Source organism: Chionomys nivalis, chromosome 2 (genome assembly GCF_950005125.1).
Source record: "Chionomys nivalis chromosome 2, mChiNiv1.1, whole genome shotgun sequence".
Taxonomy (NCBI): domain Eukaryota; kingdom Metazoa; phylum Chordata; class Mammalia; order Rodentia; family Cricetidae; genus Chionomys; species Chionomys nivalis.
This window is the reverse complement of record NC_080087.1, coordinates 82116982-82139496: the sequence shown is the minus strand read 5'-3', so window position 1 is coordinate 82139496 and position 22515 is coordinate 82116982. Positions and strand designations below refer to the sequence as shown.

The 22515-nt window shown below is 45.0% G+C and overlaps 1 protein-coding gene across 1 annotated transcript; it reads right to left on the bottom strand.

The window, feature by feature from the left end:
- Nucleotides 1–5407: 5407 nt before the first annotated feature.
- Nucleotides 5408–12022, bottom strand: Eid2 (EP300 interacting inhibitor of differentiation 2). The gene has a single exon (XM_057762638.1). The coding sequence runs from the start codon at nt 11907–11909 to the stop codon at nt 11202–11204; it is 708 nt and encodes a 235-aa protein (XP_057618621.1). The 5' UTR covers nt 11910–12022; the 3' UTR covers nt 5408–11201.
- Between the last annotated feature and the right edge of the window lie 10493 nt (nt 12023–22515).

The following is a 22515-nucleotide window of genomic DNA, read 5'->3' as shown; positions in this document are numbered from 1 at the left end:
ATGTTTCTATGTGAATGTGTATGCACACTTGCATGGGGTGACCTCGGAGACCAGAAATGGGGACAGGATCCCCTGGAGCCAGAGTCACAGGTGGTTGCGAGCTGCCCCACCTGGGTGCGGACCCAAACTGGTCCCACGACTGAGCATTAAATGTTCCTACCAGCTGAGCTGGCAGCCCCAACACTCATTCTTTTCTTTTTTGCTTCTGAGTTGCAGGCCTAGATTTCTACATGGTGGGACAGCCAGGCTCTCAAGCCACAGTTAACACCTGAAGTGGTCATGTGACCTTCCAGACAGGCTGTCGCTACCCTAACAAAAAGTCAGGATGTTGCTCTGTTCCTTCTCTGTAATTTGGAGGATGCCCGTATAGAGATGCTAATTCAGCCTACGTGACTGAGCATACAGAAAACGTGACAGCAAGCACAGGTAGGTGTGGACCTGACTAAAAGCCATTCACTTGGTTACCTAGGAAACAGAACGCTAATGAAATTTCCCCCTCAGTTCATGTTTTGATATATAAGGCTGATTGAAGAATAAAGCAGGGGAATTCTTCAGGATGTGAACTCAGGATTCCATGAGGGATCTCTGAGAATCTCCCTTCCAATAAAGCCATGTGAGTTGTGTCTTTATTCCCACACCTCCACGCTGGTTCGAGAAATAATGTATGGTCTGTGCTCATCCAGGACCATGACATATAACGCCTGGACGTGGGACTGATTCATGCACCAGAACATGGAAGGAGTGACCAGACGGACGGAGGAGAACGTGAGGAACCCGCGAGAGAAAATTGCACCACAGGTGGAAAGGTGAGTAAAGAGAGCTCAGAAATAGAGGTCAGAATTTAAAGAAATATAGAGAAGCGGGAAAATTAAATCGGGAGTAAAAATTTTGTATTAAGATATGCATATGAAATATATATATATATATATATATATATATATATATGAAAGAGTATTCAGTTATATATGTGGATAACTAAAGGAAGTTGAAGTGGAACAGAAACAATGACAGAGATGTTTAGAATCTGTGTGATAGTCGCGGAGATACAACTTTTATCACTGCTAAACGGGTAGGAAAAGCGAAGGAAATATTGCATTTGGCCCAAGAATCGCCTAGGTTTCCACTGAGATTGGCGCAGCCCATGCACATGCGCAGTAGCCAGCTGAATCTAACCCACCTGTGGGTGAAAGGCGACCAGGAGACAGTAACTTTAGAGAGCAAACTTAACCCCACACAGTCAGCAGCCCAGAGCCGCCCAATAGAACAGAGGAGTGGATTCAGGAAGTCTTCCTAATTTTATGATTACAAGTTAAAAAAAAAAAAAGCAGAGATAGTTAAGAATCAGCGTAGCTACAGCCGCGGCACGCTACGTTATTAGAGCAGCCACATTGGCAGACACCAGAGAGCCTGTAAACGTATCAGCCACTGACCTCTGATGGGCCTTTTAAACTTAGAGAGCATGGCCTGCGTGCCTGGTCCCCAGCACCCAGAAAGACAAAGCCAAGCGGTAGACTGAGGGAACATGTGACCTGTCCACCCCCACACCCACCCCTCCAGGACCGCTTCAGCTAGGAGCTGACAGGCAGGTTTGAAAAAGGTAGCCTCAGGGAACCAAAGGTTCAGGACAATTAAAAATAAGCTGGTTAGGTGTGCTTTCCTTCTGCATTTCACATTTCTGCTTCTTCATCAAAATCTGTTTGCAGGTGTGTGGATTGCTATCAGTTCCTTTGATCCGCATCCGTTTCAAGCTGTTTTCAGTACTGTGGCTCTGTGGTGAAGTTTTAAGTCAGAGACTGTGATGCATTCAGAAGTTCCTTGATTGTACAAGATGGTTTAGGATTAATTAGGTTATCCTGAGTTTGTTTTCCATATGAAGTTGAGGATTGTTCTTTCGAGGGCTGTGAAGAATTTTGCTGTAATTTTAATGGGCATTTGCATTGAATCTGTAGATTGCTTTTGATAAAAATTGCCATTTGTTGCTATGTTAATTCTACCTTCACAAGAGAATAGGAGATCTTTCTATTTCCTGATGTCTTCAATTTCTTTCTTCAAAGATCTAAAGTTCTTATCATACAAGTTTTTCCACTTGTGTGGTTAGAGTTATTCCAAGATATGTTATGGTGTTCGTGGCTATAGTAAAGGATGTTGGCTCTCATTGATCATATGTGTAGAAGAGGTGCATTTAGGTTGTTTTCAGGTTCTGGCTATGACAAAATAATTCTGCTGTGAACATAGTTGAGCACATGTCTTTATCGTATGGTTGAGCATCTTTTGTGTATAGGCCCAAAAGTGGTATTGCTGAGTCTTAAGGTAGTTTGTTGCCTAATTTTCTGAGAAATTGCCATACTAGTATACCCAATGTAACCGTGCCAATCTGCACTCTCACCAGCATTGGAGGAGTTTTTCCTTACCCCATATTTGCTTCAGCACAAGTTGTCATCAGTGTTTTTGATCTTGGCTATTCTTACAGGAATAAGACGGAATCTCAGAGTTGTTTTGATTTGCATTTCTCTGACGGCTAAGGATGCTGAGCATTTTTTTAAGTGTCTTTCGGTCATTTTAAGTTCATCTGTTGAGAGTTTTCAGTTTAGGTCTGTACCATATCCCATTCTATAGGCTGATATTATATCTTGTTGACTATGTTCTTTGCTATACAAAAGCTTCTCAGTTGCAGGAGATCTCATTTATTTATTGTTTCTCTCAATGTCTGTGCCACTGAGGCTGTAATTGAGATGTGCCAATGCATTCCAGTGTACTTCCAACTTTTCTATGAGGTTCAGTGTGGTTGGTTTTATGCTGAGGTCTTTGATTCATTTAAACTTGAGTTTTGTGCACCGAGATGAATATGGATCTGTTTCATTCTCCCACACGTTGATGTCTAATTAGGCCAGCACCATTAGTTGAATATGCTTTCTTTTTTCTATTTTCCTATCAGCTAGGCAGACTTGCAACTAATAAGGAAGATAGTTTACAAACTTAATTAGATATACAATGGCTAAAGCCTTAGTTATAATATTCTTATAGGAGACCTTGTACCACTACGGAAAATTCTTTTTTTTTTTTTAAATAAATACATTTATTAACGGTAGGAAAGCTACACTTGCTATAACAATGTATCAAATCTCACATAATAAACACAGCAAAAAGAGCAACTTTTGATATTCTGATACAGTATCTTCAAAGCCTGTCCTATACAGTCCTTACCCCATACCCACATAAAGTATCCATGTCACAGGCAGAAAAATGCCTTATCACTGAAACAGATTTCCTGGTTTTCAGCTTTATGTTTTTACAGATACACTTCAAATACTAGGAAGAAAGTCAACAACAAAAGCTGAACATGGTAGCACATTTCTAGGAGAAGCAGGAGCAGGCAGAGCTGTAAAATCAAGGCCAGCCTCTTCCACATAGTGAGTTCCAGGCCAGCCAGGCCTACAAAGAGAAACCAACCCCCTCATCTTTAAAGGAAGAAAAACAGAAAAATAGCAAAAAAAAAAAAAAAGAAAAGAAAAACAGCAAGAACACAATATTAATTCCTAAAATAAATGTCTTTATATATATCTTTTATTAATATTTCATACAATGACAAATAGAGAGCTTACAAAAGCTGCCAGACAGGTACTCAAGCAGGTAGAGTATATTAATCATGATTCAGCTATGGCAAATGTGTATATTAAGTACAAAACTTATTCTACAGAAGTTTTTTGAAAAAACACTCTGCTTTTTATGACTGCACCTTCCCATTTTGCCAGTTAGGATGTTAAACTCTTAATTTGAAGCAGTAGCTCGTCTAGTACAGAGGAGTAGGATGGACCTAGGAGATGATTTAGCAGAGAACTGACTATGGTCGATGTTCTTTATACTAAGCAACAGATTAACGGACAATTTTAAGATAGTGATTCTTGGGCAATTGTGTTTGCTCAATTAAAAAGCCAGAGTAATAATCTTTTCCCAGCTGACTGCTGCTGCTATCCACACAACTATATTTTGCTAATGTTATAGCTAAAGAACCCTTAAAGGATGCCATGCTAAATTTTCAAATGGCTCTGCCAATGGAAGGACTGCACATATGGTTAATAATGAAAAGGAATTGTGGAGCATTACATGGCTCCTTGAAAACAAAAGGATACAAGCTGCAGACAGATCTGGCATGGTGACCTTTGCTAAGGCAAGGTGAAAAGGCCTTTGCAATGAATTATAAAAAAACCCGGCCTATATTAGCTTGGGGTCGAGGATGTGTTTGTGCTTTTTCACAGAAAGAAATAAAACTGGCTGAGATGACTGCATGTGCAGTGAAGGAGTGGCAGTCCCGATGACATCATAGCTGCAAACGCCCCATAGAGGAGCTGGAGAGGAGTCCATGGTCCAGGCTCCCCAGCACTCAAAGAGGAGTGCCCGGTCTGCGGGACCTGCTGCCGCTGCTCTGTGCTGCAGGGTGCCATGCTGCTCTGAGGACAGATGCTGAGCTGCTGCCAGATTTGAGACACACAGACCCAGAGCCCTGCTGCATGGCGACCGCAGTTTTCTGCAGTCTGAGTCCTGTTTGCTTTGGAGCTGAGAGGCAGACTGAACATTTGACTGCTTTAGTCTCTGCAACACGGAACTCATTTTGATTGAAATATTGGACCCGAGAACCAAGACCTAAGCTTTCCCCTCAGGGAAAGAAAGACTCAATAAGGAATGACTGAAGCCCTCTTCACTTTAGAGGAGGCAGCCTGAGGGTTTAACTGCTGCGCAGACTGGAACTGGTATAGACAGCAGCAATGTCATTGTTCTCGCCCATCAGAAGAGCTTTTCTTGTCTTTTGATTAATATGGATTTAAGAAAACTGTGATATGTTAAATTGTGGATTTATTATTAATTCCCATTCTAGAATTATGGTATTGACCTGGTGATGTTTGTAGCTGCTTATAAGATGCTGAGAAAAGTTTGACACGTCCTGTAAATGTTTGGGTTTAATGCATATGTTCAGAATTTTAGATTTTGATACAATATAAAAAATTTAAAGCCGGGCGATGGTGGCGCACGCCTTTAATCCCAGCACTCTCGGGAGGCAAAGGCAGGCGGATCTCTGTAAGTTCGAGACCAGCCTGGTCTACAGAGCTAGTTCCAGGACAGGCTCCAAAGCCACAGAGAAACCCTGTCTCGAAAAACCAAAAAAAAAAAAAAAAAAAAAAAATTAAGAGGTGCTCTAGACCAGCTGAAGAAACATTTTCTTTTTTTTTTTTTTTGGTTTTTCGAGACAGGGTTTCTCTGTGGTTTTGGAGCCTGTCCTGGAACTAGCTCTTGTAGACCAGGCTGGTCTCGAACTCACAGAGATCCGCCTGCCTCTGCCTCCCGAGTGCTGGGATTAAAGGCGTGCGCCACCACCGCCCGGCTCTGAAGAAACATTTTCAACTCAGGCAGCCCTCCTCTCCTTTAACTAGGAGACTATAGTCTTTAGGAGCATGAATGTTCATAAAACATTACGATCTCTCCTGACTAGAAAGTATGGCTCGGAGACACAGAGCCCAAAGGTATCTCTCTCCCCTAATCTCTTTTGTTCACAGAGGTCGGCAGTCAGAGAAGGGTTTGAAGCTTCTTCTCCCTGGGTGCCTAAGACAGGAGCTTGCATGAATGGAATGCCTGTTCCAAGAATGGGTAAATTTGGGCATATGGAGAAGTTTTTGCCTAATGCACACTTGATAATCTGTCCTGTCGCAGAAGCACAGACTTTATTAAAATTAATAAGAGGTGAGTGGATTGTAGGGCATCTTACAGGCCCATATTTCTACAGTGTATGGTGGCCAGAATTTCAGGCCACAGTTAGCACCTGGCCACACAGGAGGTCACCTAGCCTTTCCAGACAAACCGATGCCACCCTAAACAAAGGGTCAGGATATGCTAATGTCGCGCTGCTCCTTCTAATTTGAGAGGTCACCTGGGAAAGAGGTGTTAATTCAGTCTACTACGTGACAGAGCAGGCATAGATAGGAAGACTGACAAAATGGGCATAGAAAGGTGTGGACTGACCACAGTCATTCTCCTGGTTACCTAGGAAACAGAATGCTAATGAATTTCCCCCTCAGTCTATGTTTTGGTATAAAAGCTGTTTGGAGAATAAACACAGGTGAATTTTTAGGATGTGAACTCAGGATTTCATGAGGGATCCCTGAAAACTCCCTCCCGATAAAGTCATGTGAGTTGTGTCTTTATTCCCACGCCTCCCTGCTGGTCCGAGAAATAATTTATGGCCCGGGCTGGTCCTGGACCACAACATGCCACCACTGTCCAACTTCTAACATCCATTCTTACAAACACACACGAGAGGGGGGCTATGGAAAGAATTTTCATGAATCGCGATTATTATATAGAATGTAGTGGTCAAGGAGCCAGTAGAGATGAGAGAGGGCCAGACAGACGCTCGGGGTGAGAGCACTCACTCTGTGTTCTAGCTGATGTGAGAAAACACGGATCAAACAGACTCGGGAAGAAAGGGTTTATTTTAGTTTACCCCGCTACAGTCACAGTCCATCTTGGAGGGAAGTCAGGGCAGGAACTCGAGGCAAGAATCTGGAGGCAGGAACGGAAGCAGAGGCCATGGACGAGTGCTGTTTATGGGCTTTCACTTCTGGCTTGGTCAGCTACTTTTCCTAGAGATGGCACTGCCCATGTGGGCTGGGTCTTGCTACATTAATCGGCAATGAAGAAAATGCCTCATAGACTTACCCATAAGTCAATATGCTAGAGGTATTCTTTCCAGATAAATCAAGTTGGCAATCAAGATTGGCCATCACACTGTGCACCCATGAGGGCCTGAAATGCAAATCTTAGCATCCATGTAAAAAGCTGAGCATGGTCACATGGCTATGGCCCTATCACTGTGGAAGGTAGAGACAGAAGAAGGCTACCGGCCTAGCTCCAGGTTCAGTGAGAGACTGTCTTGGCAAGTGATAGAAGACACGTGACGTCCTGCTCTGGCCTCTGCGTATATGCATATGTGTGCACCACAGAGACACATATCAGAGTACACTGACAGGCTATCTGAGAATGGGCAGGAACTAATCATCTTGAAGAGATATGGAAGCTTTCAGAAAACATAATAGGAATAACCTCAGTGGTTGAGAACACTGGCTGTTCTTCCACAGGACCCAGGTTTGATTCCTAGCACCCACATGGTGGCTCACAGCCATCTGTATCTCCAGCTCCAGGGGATCAGAATCCTCTCCTGGTCTCCTTGAGCACCAGGCATTCAAGTATACAGACATATATGCAGACAAAAGATGAAACGGCTAGACCCATGAATAGGGAAATTCATTTAACAGTGTTAGTGCTCTCCAAATAAACATTTATACTCAATTTAAGGCTACAATGAAGTTTTTAAAAATTTGTGTGTGTGCCTGGAGGTCAGAGCCAGGCCTCTCACTGGGACCCAGGGCTGCTGGCTCCTCAGTGAACCTCAGGAATCCTCCCTTTACGCCAGCAGAGCTGGGACTACAAGCACATGACACTTCATGCAGGTTACCATGACAAACCTGGGTCACCATTCTTTCAAAGCAAACATTTTACAGGCTGTGCTGCCTCCCAACCCTAATTTTTTTGAGCCAGGACGTTTAGCCAAAGCTGATCCCAAACTTCTAGTGATCTTCCTGCCTCATCCTCCACATTCTGGGATTACAGGGATGAGCCACCACCACTTGGTTTAGGCAGTCTTTAAAAACTATGAAATAGCACACGCCTTTAATCCGTGCACTCCAGAGGCAGAGGCAGGTGGATTTCTGAGTTGGAAGCCAGCCTGGTCTACATAGTGAGTTCAGAGACAGCCAGGGATACACAGAGAAACTGTCTTGAAAAACCAAAATAAATAAGTAAAAAGTATAAAAACAGTTTATTTGCATAGGAAGAGTTCCATCTCTTTATGTTTTCTTTCGAGACAGGGTTTCTCTGCGAAGCCTGAAACTCACGCTGTAGACAACCGGCCTCAGAGACTCGCCGTCCTCTGCTGGGATAAAGGGCTTCGCCACCACCACCGCCTGGCTAGAAGAGCCTCTTTCCTTGCTAGATGAGGGTGCTCGTACCTGTAACCCAGAGTTTGGAGACCGAGACAAGCGAGTCCTTTAGTTTCATGCCAGTGTGAGTTAACAGTGAGAGTCTGTCTTAAATCAAACACGACAAAACACACCCCAAGACTCAGTGGTTGGAGATGCTCAGAGGTTGAGAGCACTTGTGCTCTTGTAGAAGACACAGGCTTGGTTTCTAACACCCACACGGCGACATAACCATCTATAGCTCTACTTCCAAAGGATCCAGTGCCCTCTTCTGGCCTTCTGAGGCACTGCACATACATGGTAGACATACTTAAATGCAAACAACAGCTCATACATATTGAAGATAAATAAAATCTTTAAAACATAAGACTCAGTACCTTAAAGACAGCAGTTATCCCCTGGCTATAAGAAATATGATTCCAATAAAAAGTTTTGTCTGAAATAATAGTAATATATTAGCAATAATAGTAATATATAAAAGTAATAATGGATGTGGTGGCGCACGCCTTTAATCCCAGCAAGCAGGGGCAGAGGCAGGTGAATCTCTGAGTTCAAGACCAGCCTGGTCTACAGAATCATTTCCAGGATAGCCAGAGTTACACAGAGAAACGTTTCAATGCCCCCTCCAAAGTAAACATGAGCAAAACAAGCAGGAACTCTGAGAGCATGGGTGGCTCAGCATCAGAAAACTTAAGAGCTCTTTAGAGGAGCTGCTTTGCTAAGTGAAAAGTGGGTCCTTCCCTCAGACTATTACGCCTCTGAATAATCCCAAACGGTCCAAGATGAAAAAAATGACATTTTGCCAGGCAGTGCTAGCGGACGCCTTTAATCCCAGCACTCGGGAGGCAGAGGCAGGCGGATCTTTGTGAGTTCAAGGCCAGCCTGGTCTACAAGAGCTAGTTCCAGGACAGGCTCCAAAGCAACAGAGAAAACCTGTCTTGAAAAACCTAAAACAACAACAACAAAAAACCAAAACCAAAACAAAAAAATGACATCTTTCACATACTCTAAGGAAACTTTGGGATTCAAAATATTGCACAATCTAGGGAAAGCAGGGTAAACAATCCAGGCAGTTGTGTTGACTCTGTGGGTACCACACAAGCCTGGTGACCTGAGTTTGATCCCCTGAACCCACGTCAAGGATAAAAATCTTTCAGAAAAGCCAGCCAAATAACTGGAAAAATATATCTGCAACTCATATCACAAACTACTGTCATACTTAGTGCCACTAATACAAATCAACAACTAGAGTCAGTAAAAAAAATCGAGGGGAGAAATGGATAGAGAATGTGGAGTCAGCCAGGTGGTGGTGACACACACCTTTAATCCCAGCATTCGGGAAGCAGAGGCAGGCAGATCTCAGAGTTGGAGAACAGCCTAGTCTACAGAGCAAGTTCCAGGACCGCCAGGGTCAGCATTCAGGAAGCAGAGGGCAGAGGCAGGTGGATCTCAGAGTTGGAGGCCAGTCAACTACAGAGTGAGTTTCAGGACAGCCAGGGCTATACAGAGAAACCCTGCTTCAAAAAACAAAACCAACCAACCAAACAAACAAACAAAAAAAAATATGGGGACAGTCATGAGAGAGGAAAAGTCAGACTTTTGTGGTGCTGGGAACCAGGCCTAGAGACTTACTTTAGCATTCTAGGCACGGGCTCTACCACTGAGCCATGCCCCCAGCCCCTTACTGGGCGATTCTAGGCAGGGACTCTACCACTGAGCCATGCCCCCAGCCCCTTACTGGGGGATTCTAGGCAGAAGCTCTACCACTGAGCCACACCCCAGCCCCTCAGTGGGGTTAGTGTGCTATCATTAGGTTATTCTAGGCGAGTATGCTATCACCAAGAAAGCCCCCTTTTGATTCTTAAATGAAAATATAGCTTACGTTAAATCCTTGAAACTGATACACCCTTTTTCAGGCTGGTAATCAGTATATATCTGACAGCTGAACATATTGGCGAGACAATCAGAAAATATCCATTTACCAACCACTGGTGGGAGTGTACAGAGATCAATCAGTCATATCTGTAAAGTTACAAAGGCAATCTTTTGGCCCAGGACAGTCACCTCTAGAAATCAGAGTACAGACACTACCAAGAGCAAAAAGCCTAAGAAGCTAGTGAGATGTACCATCGATTTTATGGAAACTTAAAAGAAAAAGAAGAAAAAAAGTGGTCTCTATCACCATCAAGTATAAGATGTATTCCAACTTGAGACAGTAAACATGAGAAATGAGTTCAGAAGCAAAGCAACTCCGGGTGATAACACCGGAGACGCCTGGCAGAGGGGAAGAGGAGGGGAAACGGCCCAAGCGTCCAGTATCCTTCTGGGTGATCACAGCCACAGAATGCAAACACAGCTTTAAGGAGTAAATATACTGGCTCGGAAGGTTCTTCAAGATATTTCCTCAATAAAATCACAACATGTAAACCAAAATATGTCAACTTTGTGACGAAATAAAAAAAATAAATATATATGTGTATACATAACAAAAGTAGGAAGGAAACTGACGTTGGAGGCAGCATTAGGTATGGGGACAAGAAGGGAAGGACAAAAGACTTCAGTCTTCATATTCTTGAGGCTTATGAATAGATGACTTACAAAAAAAACAAGAAAAAGAAAAACTTTTGGAAAATGAAATCCAAATTCCAGAAATTTGATATGTTTGAAAACACTACTTATCACATACTATATACAATATTTATGTTGCTTGCCATTCCCAATGTCTCAGAAACACAAAATGAGTCTTAACTCTTCAGTCTCATTGACTTGGACATGAGAGAAGGAGGTCAAGTACTTGACATAAACTTGGTCCTGAAACCAGTTTAAACTCTCACGCTGATCTTTCTTCATCGAGGGCTCTTTTACTGGCAATTTTCTTTAAGTCTCAAAATTTTACAAAAACATCCTCTTTGCTCATTAACGAAGCCACATGGATGGATGTTTTCCCTAACACAAGAACGCTCAACCAATCATAAACTCAAGAAACGTCACAGGAGTCTAAGGATGCTTTGGACATTCCCCCCCCCCCCAAATTTCTGATGCCTTTTTCCTCCCTCCAACGATGCACGCTGACTATTCTCAAGATTCTTTTAACTTCCGAAAACCAAGTTGTAGATGGGGTTTGTCTTGGATGCCGAGGTCTTCTTGATGCCGTGCCCACCCTCGCCTGCCTCCTCACTCTCTATGGATGAACTTATCGCAACCCAGTTCTTCTATGAGAGGATTGATCACCTCCGACGCAGTCAGGGCTATGGTAAACGTTAAAATGTCAAAATCCACCCTCTGAGGGTTGCGCAGGTACTCTAAGTCGAAGGCTGCTTCCCGGGCTCTGCAGGCCTCCACGAAGCGCCGCCGGCGCTCCTCCAGCTCCTGGATCCGGCCCGGGGCGATCGGGTAGTTCTCCAGGTAGTGGCGCAGGAACTGCTGGTAATTGATGCCCAGGACGCTGAGGGGGTGGCGGAGGCGCAGGTACGGCATCGCCGCCAAGCCGCCCGCCCTGGACCGGGGCCTGCCCTCGGGCGCCTCCTCCTCCAGCGGCTCGCCCAGCAGCCGGGCCACCTCCGCCATCCGGGCTTCCCTGGACGCCGGCGCCATCGGGCCTTCGCGGGCCGCCGCGCCACCACGGGCCGCCGCCGCGGGGCCTCCCCGGGCCTCCGCCGCCCGGCCTTCTCGGGCTGCAGCCACCCGGCCTCCCCTGGCTGCCGCTCCCGGGGCTGGGGGGCCATCCCGGGCCGCTGCCATCGGGCCTCCCCGGATCTCCTCCGGGAGCGCCGGGCCCGGGAGCGCACGCCGCCCGCCGCCTACCTCGGCCTGCGGGAGCCCGCGGTCGCCGCTCGCTGCGCCCGTCTGCTGAGCGCTGCTGACTGCGGGCAGCTGGGACATGTCGGACCGCAGGGTCAGCACTGCCGCTCGCGGAGACCCGGGAATAACGGGACGGCGAGACGCGGGGCGTGCACGTGAGGGCGCGTACACGAGCGCAATGCGCACGGGAAAACAGCGCGTGTCCCGCCGCCCGCGCAGGCGTAGCTCCAACAGCGAAGCCGAGGAACAGTGCGCGTGCGTCTCGTCCGGGCGCTTGAGGGCGAGCCTTGAGATTGCCACCTAGCGGTCAGAAAAGCCGTTGCACCCTTTCGGTTGAGTGTGGGGCTCTGTTTTATGTTCCTACCAATCTGTTTCTAATTTCAGCTTTAGTTTTTCAATTAGTCTTTAAAGACTTGTTTATTTGTATTTTATGTGTATGAGTGTTTTGCTTGCATGTTTGTAAGTCCGCCGTATGCATATAATGCCGGAAGAAGCCGGAAGAGAGATCCTCTGCTAAACCTTTACCAGAGTAGCCAGTGCTCTTAACTTTGGAGCCACGTCTTTATCCCTTGGTTTTATTTTTGAAAGAGTTTGTCACGAAGCCCAGACAGCCAAGGATGACCTTGAAGGAGAAAACTGACTCCCAAAAGAAGTTCTTTGAATTCTTCCTGTGTGCAAACACAAAATAATTGTAAAGAATAAAACCAAAACAATAACAACAAAAAAGCCCAGTTGTAGTGGCACACGCCTTTAATTCCAGCTCTTGGAAGGCAGAGACAGGTGGATCTCTGTGAGGTGGGTCTCTGTGAGGCGGAACTCTGCGAGTTCGAGGCCAGCCTGGGCTACAGAACAAGTTCCAGGACAGGCACTAAAGCTATAATATAGAGAAATCCTGTCTCAAACAAACAAACAAGAACCGAGCCAGTCAGTAGTGGCTCACACTTTAATCCCAGCACTCGGGAGGCAGAAACAGGTGGATCTCTTTGAGTTTGAGGTCAGTCTGGTCTACAAAGTGAGTACAAGGACAGCAAGGGCTACACAGAGAAACCTGTCTAGAAAAAAAAAACCAAAGAAAAACCAACTAACTGAACATTTAAAAGAGAGCCGATGTCTGCTGAGAGTTCGCTGCCCACACGTTGCGCTGAACTCTGGTGAAGCTGTGGGAACAAACGGCTTGGCATGTACTGGTAGCTAAGGCTGAAGCCTTTCCCTATGTTGGCGTCACCATTTTCTCTTAGTTGATTACTCATTTTTCTTTGTGGACTCCTTTAAATACTCTTCCCCGAAATCAGATCCCAAGTTGAGAAATCACCTTTGGAAACTGCAGGGTTTTCTGACCTCCAGACTGACTGATGCTGGCCATGTGGCACTTTAATGGCTACGTCTAGCTGAGATTGCACAATTCAGGGTCTAATGCAGACGGGAAAGTCGGGTATTAGAGCAGGCTGCTCAAGCGGGATGACAAACTTCTTCTGTTTCTCCCACACCACAGGAAGGCTGTCAACACAGAAGGGGGTGTTATCACTTGGGGGCTTTGGTAGTTCTGTTTGTATCTACCCCTTATACAGCAGGGCTCCCTCTCAGACCCCCAGTTAGACACAAACCACACCCAAACACCTGTTTCACAGAGATTCGTTATTAAACAGGAAAGAAAAGTTAAAAGTGCTGCTTTCAGACTCGGGCAGAAAAACAGCCCCAAATAACCTTGCAGGTGTAATTTTAAGAGGAGAAAAAAAGGGAGGTCTACGTTAGAATGAGCTAGCACTTGGTGGTATAATTTGATTGGGGATGTTAATTTGATGAACCAAAGGGGGCTTTTGAGTGCTGGACTTCAGTACTTTGATAGCTGGACCTTGGTAGTCAGTCTCAAGAGGAGGCAGTGGCCAAATAAGGGACTAGACATTGGTGGCTAGCTTTAGAATGTAATCTAATGGTTTTTATTAGCAAGGCAGGGGGAATGGGGAGAAGGGCAAGGCCTTCCAGAGCCACACGCTGGAGTGGGCTAGACTCCCTTCAATACATACATATCTCCTCATCCCAGATAAGGAGAGCCCACAATAGACACAGCAATCCAAATCAGACCAAATCAAACCAAATTAGAAAAAGCCCAGGTTTAATGCGTAAAATGCTCCCAGATGATTTTCCAGCCCCCCCCCCCCCATAGGAGACGGGAAAGAGAGACCGGAAAACCACATGTCTGTTTTCTGGTGGGCAGTTTAAATCACTGTGGGAGTGATCTTGAGCATATCTGGGGGAGTGATCACCATTTGGCAGGCTTTCTGAGATATGGCAGGGTTTGGAGAGAATTGGGGGAGGGGGCTTGGGGCAGAATTTCCACCAGAACAGATATCACCTGTCTTAGTTAGAGTTTCTATTGCTGTGAAGAGATGCCGTGACCATGGCAACTCTTGTTTTGTTTTGTTTTTGTTTTTTGAGACACTCGCTCTGTAGACCCGGCTGGCCTCGAACTCACAGAGATTTGCCTGCCTCTGCCTCCCGAGTGCCGGGATTAAAGGCATGTGCCACCTGCTGGACCATGGCAACTCTTTTTTTTTTTTTTTTTTTTTTTGATTTTTGGTTTTTTGAGACAGGATTTCTCCGTAGCTTTTGGTTCCTGTCCTGGAACTAGCTCTTGTAGACCAGGCTGGTCTCGAACTCACAGAGATCCACCTGTCTCTGCCTCCCGAGTGCTGGGATTAAAGGCGTGCGCCACCACCGCCCGGCCGACCATGGCAACTCTTATGAAGGAAACATTTAATTGAGGTGGCGGCTTATGTTTAGTCCAGCCGCGCGGTGGTGGTGCACACCTTTAATCCCAGCACTCAGGAGGCAGAGGCAGGTGGATCTCTGTGAGTTCAAGGCCAGCCTGGTCTACAAGAGCTAGTTCCAGGACAGGAACCAAAAGCTACGGAGAAATCCTGTCTCGAAAAAAAATCCAAAAAAAAAAAAAAAAAAAAAAAAGTTTAGTCCATTAACATCATGATGGGGAGCAAGGCAGCTGGGTGAATGGCGGCATGCAGACAGATATGGCGCTGGAGAACTGTGGTTGTTTGAATGTAATTGGCCCCCATAACCTCACAGGGAGTGGCACTATTAGACGGTGTGTGACTTTGTTGGAGTGGGTTGGTGTGGCCTTGTTGGAGGAAGTGTGTCACTGTGGGGATGGACTTTGAGGTTTCCTATTCTCAGGGTACCACCCTGTGTCTCATGTGACTTCCCCTTGCCTTCAAAATGTAAGACTCATCCTGTACAATAAAAGAACTTCGGGAGGCATCACAATCCCTGACTTCAACCTCTACTACAAAGCTACAGTACTGAAAACAGCCTGGTATTGGCATAACATAAAGGAGGACCAATGGAACCGAATAGAAGACCCGGATATCAATCCACACAGCTTCGAACACCTGATCTTTGATAAAGAAGCAAAAAAAATCAAAATGGAAAAAAGAAAGCATATTTAACAAGTGGTGCTGGCATAATTGGATATCAACATGTATAAGAATGAAAACAGACCCATATCTATCACCATGCACAAAACTCAAGACCAAATGGATCAAAGACCTCAACATAAAGTCAACCACACTGAACCTTATAGAAGAGAAAGTGGGAAGTACACTTGAACACATTAGCACAGGAGACCACTTCCTAAATATAACCCCAGGAGCACAGACACTAAGAGAAACAACTAATAAATGGGATCACCTGAAACTGAAAAGCTTCTGTAAAGCTTTCAACAAGACAAAAGGGCAGCCTACAGAATGGGAAAAGTTCTTCACCAACCCCACATCAGACAGAAGGCTTATCTACAAAATATACAAAGAACTCAAAAAACTAGACATCAGACTACCAAATAATCTAATTAAAAAATGGGATGCAGTTCTAAACAGAGAATTCTCAACAGAAGAATCTCAAATGGCCAAAGGACACTAAAGGAAATGCTCAACATCCTTACTCATCAGGGAAATGCAAATCAAAACAACTCTGAGATTCCATCTTACACCTGTAAGAATGGCCAAGATCAAACACACTGATAACGGCTTATGCTGAAGAGAATGGGGAGTAAGGGGAGTGCTCCTCCATTGCTGGTGGGAATGCAAATTTGTACGGCCACTGTGGAAATCAGTATGGCTATTTCTCAGAAAACTGGGAATCAGTCCACCTCACGACCCAGTAATGCCACTTTTGGGCAAATCCCCAGAGGAGGCACACTTACATCACAAGGACATGTGCTCAACTATGTTCATAGCAACATTATTTGTAATAGCCAGAATCTGGAAACAACCTAGATGCCCCTCAACCAAAGAGCAGATAAAGAAAATGTGATACATTTATATAATGGAGCACTACTCAGTGGTAAAAACCAATGACATCTTTATATTTGCAGGCAAATGGACAAAACTAGAGAAAACCTTCCTGAGTGAGGTAACCCAGACCCAGAAAGACACTCATAAGTGGATACCAGACATAAAGCAAAGGACAACCAGTTTACCATACCCAACCCCAGAAAAGCTAAGACCCTCTTCCAGAACAACTAACCACTGGGTCAAGTTCCTGGAGTACAATCAAAATGAGGGCAGAGCTATCATATGAACAAAGGGGTCAAGACCATGATGGGAAACCCACAGAATCAGCTGACTCGAGCTAGTGGGAGATCACTGACTCCAGATGACAACTGGGGAACCTGCGTGGGACTGAAGTGGCCCTGAATGCAGGTGACAGTGCTGTGACTTGGGCAGTGTGTGGGGCCATTGGGAGCGGGACCAGAATCTAACTCTGGCGCATGAACTGACTTTCCGGAGCCCATTCCCTATGGAGAGAGACCTTGCTCAACCTAGGCATGGGTGGGTGGGGCCTTGGTCCTGTCTCAAAGAGGTAATAGGATAGACTTAGTTGACTTCCCAGGGAAGGTCTTACCCTCTCTGAGAAGCAGACGGGGGAGGGGGGTGGCGTAGGGGAAAGCAGGGGAAGCAGGAGAAGATGAGGTAGGGGGAACTGGGATTAGTAAGTAAAAAATAAGTAAGCAAATACAATTTTAAAAAGTATTTTCCTTTTAAGAGTTGCTGTGGTCATGGCGTCTCTTCACAGCAACAAAAACCCTAAGACAAGAATTCTACATCTTGGGCTAGAGAGATGGCTCAGCAGTTAAGAGCATCACCTGCTCTTCCAAAGGTCCTGAGTTCAATTCCCAGCAACCACATGGTGGTTCAGAACCATCTGCAATGAGGTCTGGTGCCCTCTTCCAGCCTGCAGGCATACACGCAGACAGAATATTGTACACATAATAAATAAATACTTTAAAAAAATGAAGCCTCCACCTTCTTCTAAAAAAAAATTCTACATCTTGATCCAAAGGCAACAGGAAGTGAACTGAGACACTGGGTGTGACTTGAGCATATATGAGACCTCAAAGCCGGCCTCCATGGTGACATACTTCCTCCAACAAGGCCAAACCCATTCCAAAAAAGCCACACCTCCTAGTAGTGCTGCTTCCTTTGGGTGCCATTTTCCTTCAAACCACCACATTACCAAAGACCGCTTGATGAACATATGAGTTTTATTGGGGTTACTACAGGAACAAAAATGACTCAGATAGCTTCATCAACACAACCTACCCCAGCATGGTGACAGCTCACAAACCTGGGAATCTGGAGCCCACTGCACAGCCCACCGGCAGCTCAACAGATTGGAGAGAGGCCTTTCCAAGTGACTCAGCTGGTTTCTGGGTCTGGTCTAAGAGTCTTCTTTGCGGCTTGTCTGTCTGAGAAGGAATTTTGCCCCACCTTCACAATAGTTTCCAGGACACTCTTGAGTCTCTTTTCTTCCTTTCCTCAAATATCCTGAAATGTCCCTTGCCCTCTACCTTCTTCAGAGTCTCCCAGTGCGTTTTCTGTTCCTCCCTCCAATGCCCTCCTGGTCCACAGTTCCTCTTGCTGGTGATGCTCCAGTCGCCAAGTCTCAACCCTCTCCAATAATCACTTGTCTCTGCCATCTGAACTCCTTTTGGGAGTCAAAGATGAATTCTTTTAGCCTCTCTATCCAATCCCCAAAATCTGCTATAGAATGTCCCTCTCACCTTTTGGCAAAAATCTCCACAGTCACCCATGTTTCCAAAATATTCCAATTTCAGAACCCACTTGAACAGTCAAGGAAAGACAATTCTGCCTCTCCAATTGTATTCTCCCCAACACAGCCAGACCCTGCTTCAGATAACAGCTGTTCCCCAGTTAGCCTTATATTGGCAATCTAAATTGTCCTGTCTCCTCTCCAGGACAACAGACTCCAGATAAGTACTCCTGCCAACCAACAGCCTAAGTTTTTCTGCCTTCTGTGTATTCCTAAGGATGGTGTCTCTCCCCATTTCCCTGGTCTTGGGTTTCCTCTTCCCAACTACCTAATGGTGAATCCAACAGTTTCAAATGTACATATAAGATCTTTTTTCCTGCCGGGCGATGGTGGTGCATGCCTTTAATCCCAGCACTCGGGAGGCAGAGGCAGGTGGATCTCTGTGAGTTCGAGACCAGCCTGGTCTACAGAGCTAGTTCCAGGACAGGCTCCAAAGCCACAGAGAAACCCTGTCTCGAAACAAACAAACAAACAAACAAACAAACAAACAAACAAAAAAAGATCTTTTTTTCCTAAACTTTTTAACTTCACCTCTGTCCCTAGTCTGTCTGCGCCGACAGATTTCAGATCAACTACTGACAGCTCCAGTGCTGGCCCCGTCCTTGAAATCTGTACGCTGGTCTGCGCTGGTCTGCGCTGGTCTGCGCTGGTCTGCGCTGGTCTGCGCTGGTCTGCGCTGGTCTGCGCTGGTCTGCGCTGGTCTGCGCTGGTCTGCGCTGGTCTGCGCTGGTCTAGCCTCACAGACTGCATGTCCCTAGCCTCAGGTGACCCTGCAGAACTTGGATGTCGACTGACACAGCCTGCTCTTCCAGACTTTGACCAACAATCCAGCTTCCTTAGGTCCCCTAAAAACTGTGCCCCAATGTCAACAGGAAGCAGCCAAATAGATGACACCCATTTACCCAATACCCAGCCACCCAATAATAAAACAAAAGATTGGAATGAAGGAACACTGTCCTACCTGGGCAGGTGGCTCTGGCAGGCCTTGCCCTTTCCCCCAATTCCCATTGCCTTGTTGAAAATAGTTAGATTACATTCCTAAAGCTAGCCACCAAGGTGGGTGTGGTTTGTGTCTAATCCAGGGTCAGAGAGGGGGCCCCACTGTGCAGTGGTCTCCTTCATGTAGCATCCCCCAGGAAAAGCGTTGTCACACAACAGAGCACCTGCCTAGTGTCCCCTAGTGAGGGACTGGGGTGTGGCACAGTGGTAGAGCTCTTGCTTAGAATGTATGAGGCCATGAGTTCTTTTTTAAAATATTTATTTATTTATTATGCATATAATATTCTGTCTGTGTGTATGTCTGCAGGCCAGAGGAGGGCACCAAACCTCATTGTGAGCCACATGTGATTGCTGGGAATTGAACTCAGGACCTTTGGAAGAGCAGGCAATACTCTTAACCACTGAACCATCTCTCCAGTCCCGAGGCCATGAGTTCTATTCTTAACACTGGAAAAAACAAAACCAGGGAGACCTTTATGGGGGATCTCGATGGAGTGGGGGGACTTCTATAAAGTGGAGGAGATTGCTCTAGAGTGGAGACTCCTTATGTAGTAGATGACCTTTATAAATAGAGACCCCTTTTATCTATCTATCTATCTATCTATCTATCTATCTATCTATCTATCCATCCATCTATCATCTATCTATCTATCTATCATCTATCAATCATCTATCTATCAATCATCTGTCTATCCATCTATCATCTATCTATCTATCTATCTATCTATCTATCCATCTATCTATCTATCTATTATCTATCAATCATCTATCTATCTATCTATCTATCTATCTATCTATCTATCTATCAATAATCTATCTATCAATCATCTGTCTATCCATCTATCATCTATCTATCTATCTATCTATCTATCCATCTATCATCTATCATCTATCTATCTATCTATCTATCTATCTATCTATCTATCCATCCATCCATCCATCCATCTATCTATCTATCTATCTATCTATCTATCTATCTATCTATCTATCTATTATCTATCAATCATCTATCTATCTATCTATCTATCTATCCATCTATCTATTATCTATCAATCATCTATCTATCTATCTATCTATCCATCTATCATCTATCTATCTATCTATCTATCTATCTATCTATCTATCATCTATCAATCATCTATCTATCAATCATCTGTCTATCCATCTATCATCTATCTATCTATCTATCTATCTATCTATCCATCTATCTATCTATTATCTATCAATCATCTATCTATCTATCTATCTATCTATCTATCTATCAATAATCTATCTATCAATCATCTGTCTATCCATCTATCATCTATCTATCTATCTATCTATCCATCTATCATCTATCTATCTATCTATCTATCCATCTATCTATCTATCTATTATCTATCAATCATCTATCTATCTATCTATCTATCTATCTATCTATCCATCTATCTATCTATTATCTATCAATCATCTATATATCTATCTATCCATCTATCTATCTATTATCTATCAATCATCTATCTATCTATCTATCTATCTATCTATCCATCTATCTATTATCTATCAATCATCTATCTATCTATCTATCTATAATCTATCTATCAATCATCTGTCTATCCATCTATCATCTATCTATCTATCCATCTATCATCTATCTATCTATCTATCTATCTATCTATCTATCTATCTATCTATCATCTATATGAATGTGTACACCTGTATTAGTGTACCATATTAGTGTACCACATGCAGGTACCCTCAGAGGCCAAAAGTGGTCACCGGATATCCTGGAGGCTGAAGTGGTTATGGGGCAGCTGATGAGTTGGCTGGGAACTGAATCTGGGTCCTCTGCCAGAGCATGACTCCAGTATCTCTGTCTATCTATCTGTCTGTGTGTCTGTCTCTTTGTTTGTCAAGACAGGGTTTTTCTGTGTAGCCCTGGCTGTCCTGGAACTTGCTCTATAGGCCAGGCTGGTCTCAAACTTACATTGATCCTCCTGCCTCTGCCTCCCGAGTGCTGGGATTAAAGGCATGCATCCCGCTGCCTGGCTAGCTTCCAGCATCTCTTAACTACAGGGTCATCGCTCCAGGCCTTGCCTAGTCCTTGGAAGCAGAGGTCCAGCTGCAGTGCCAGTCAGCACCATGGACAGCACCACAGGGGGCGCCTGGTTTGCCAGAGCAGGAGGCAAGCACAGCATATTGTCTCACAACAGATTACACTCAGGTTGTCCTCTGACCTGCATATGTGTGCACGCTTGCACTTACTCCTGAATACTGGATACTTAAGTCAGAAGTTCAGACTTCTTTGTTGTTTTTGAGACAGGGTTTCTCTACGTAGCCCTGGATTTTCCTGGAACACACACTGTTAAAAAGGCTTGCCTCAAACTCAGAGATATGACTGCCTCTGCCTCTTATGTGCTAGAATTCAAAGAGGGCATTACTACATCTGGTTTTTCAGACTTTTTTTTTAATCTGAAATATAACTTTTGAATATCAACAGCAGAAAAAAGACTGGAAAGATACATATAAGGAATAGGTCTGGGTGTGACGGGGCATGCCTGTAATCCCAGCACCAGGTCAGGCTTGGCAGCAAGGTCCTTTACTCACTGAGTCATCTCACTGGTCCCCTTTTAAAGGCTGCATCGCGTGTATGTATCTCTGTGTTGGTCTGTGCTTGTGGCTGTGAAGGGCCATGGACTCCAGAAGAAGGTACTAGAATTCCTGGAGCAGGAGCTACCATGCTCTACTCACTAAGCCATCATCCAGTTCCTTGTCACCTGACCTTGAGAAGGTACCAAGACCTTCAGTGGGAGAAGGGATGGCCTGATATACAAAGGGTTCTTCAACTGGATGTCCACATGAGGGATAGAAATCAGTCTTCCGAGTGTCTTCATCAGATCAGCCTTGCCGGCTTGCAGGAGACCACCATGACTAGAGCCCATCAGAGTGGACCTGTTGAAGACACTGAGGCTCCCTCAGAGGATGAGGGCTTAGGGAGAGTCACTGGACAGTCTCCTGAGATGGCACCTGATGCCCTCCATACAGCTGTCTGCCATTCTGCCCTAATTGTGGTCGCCTGGGTCTCAGCAATTCTGAGGCATACCATGTGAACTTAGTGGAAGTGAACTCCATCCATGGGGATGGGGGGCAGTCACCATCCGGCTAGGTGAGACTTCGCCATGCTGCAGCTTTGGGATGCCTGGGATCTTGTAAGCAACTCTTCACCTTGCTCTGTAAATAATCCAAATTTGTTCATGGGCTCCCCAGGTGGAATCTTGTGGGAGTTGATTGGGTTCGTCCCTGGGACCTTTTAAGGTGGTAGACCATAATGGGGAGCAATCAGAACTCATGACATCAGGCCACACCCTTGCTGCTCTCTCACTGGGCCAGAATAAAGAAGCAACCTTCTGCTGGGTGATGGTGGCACATGACTTTATTCCTAGCACTTGCGAGGCAGAGGCAAGCATATTCTCCGGGTTCCAGATAGTGGTCTACATAGTAAGTTCCAGGATACAGAGAAACTCTGTCTTGAAAATCCTCTCCTCAAAATGCAACTTTCTGTGGCTAACAACTAGGAATTGTGGTC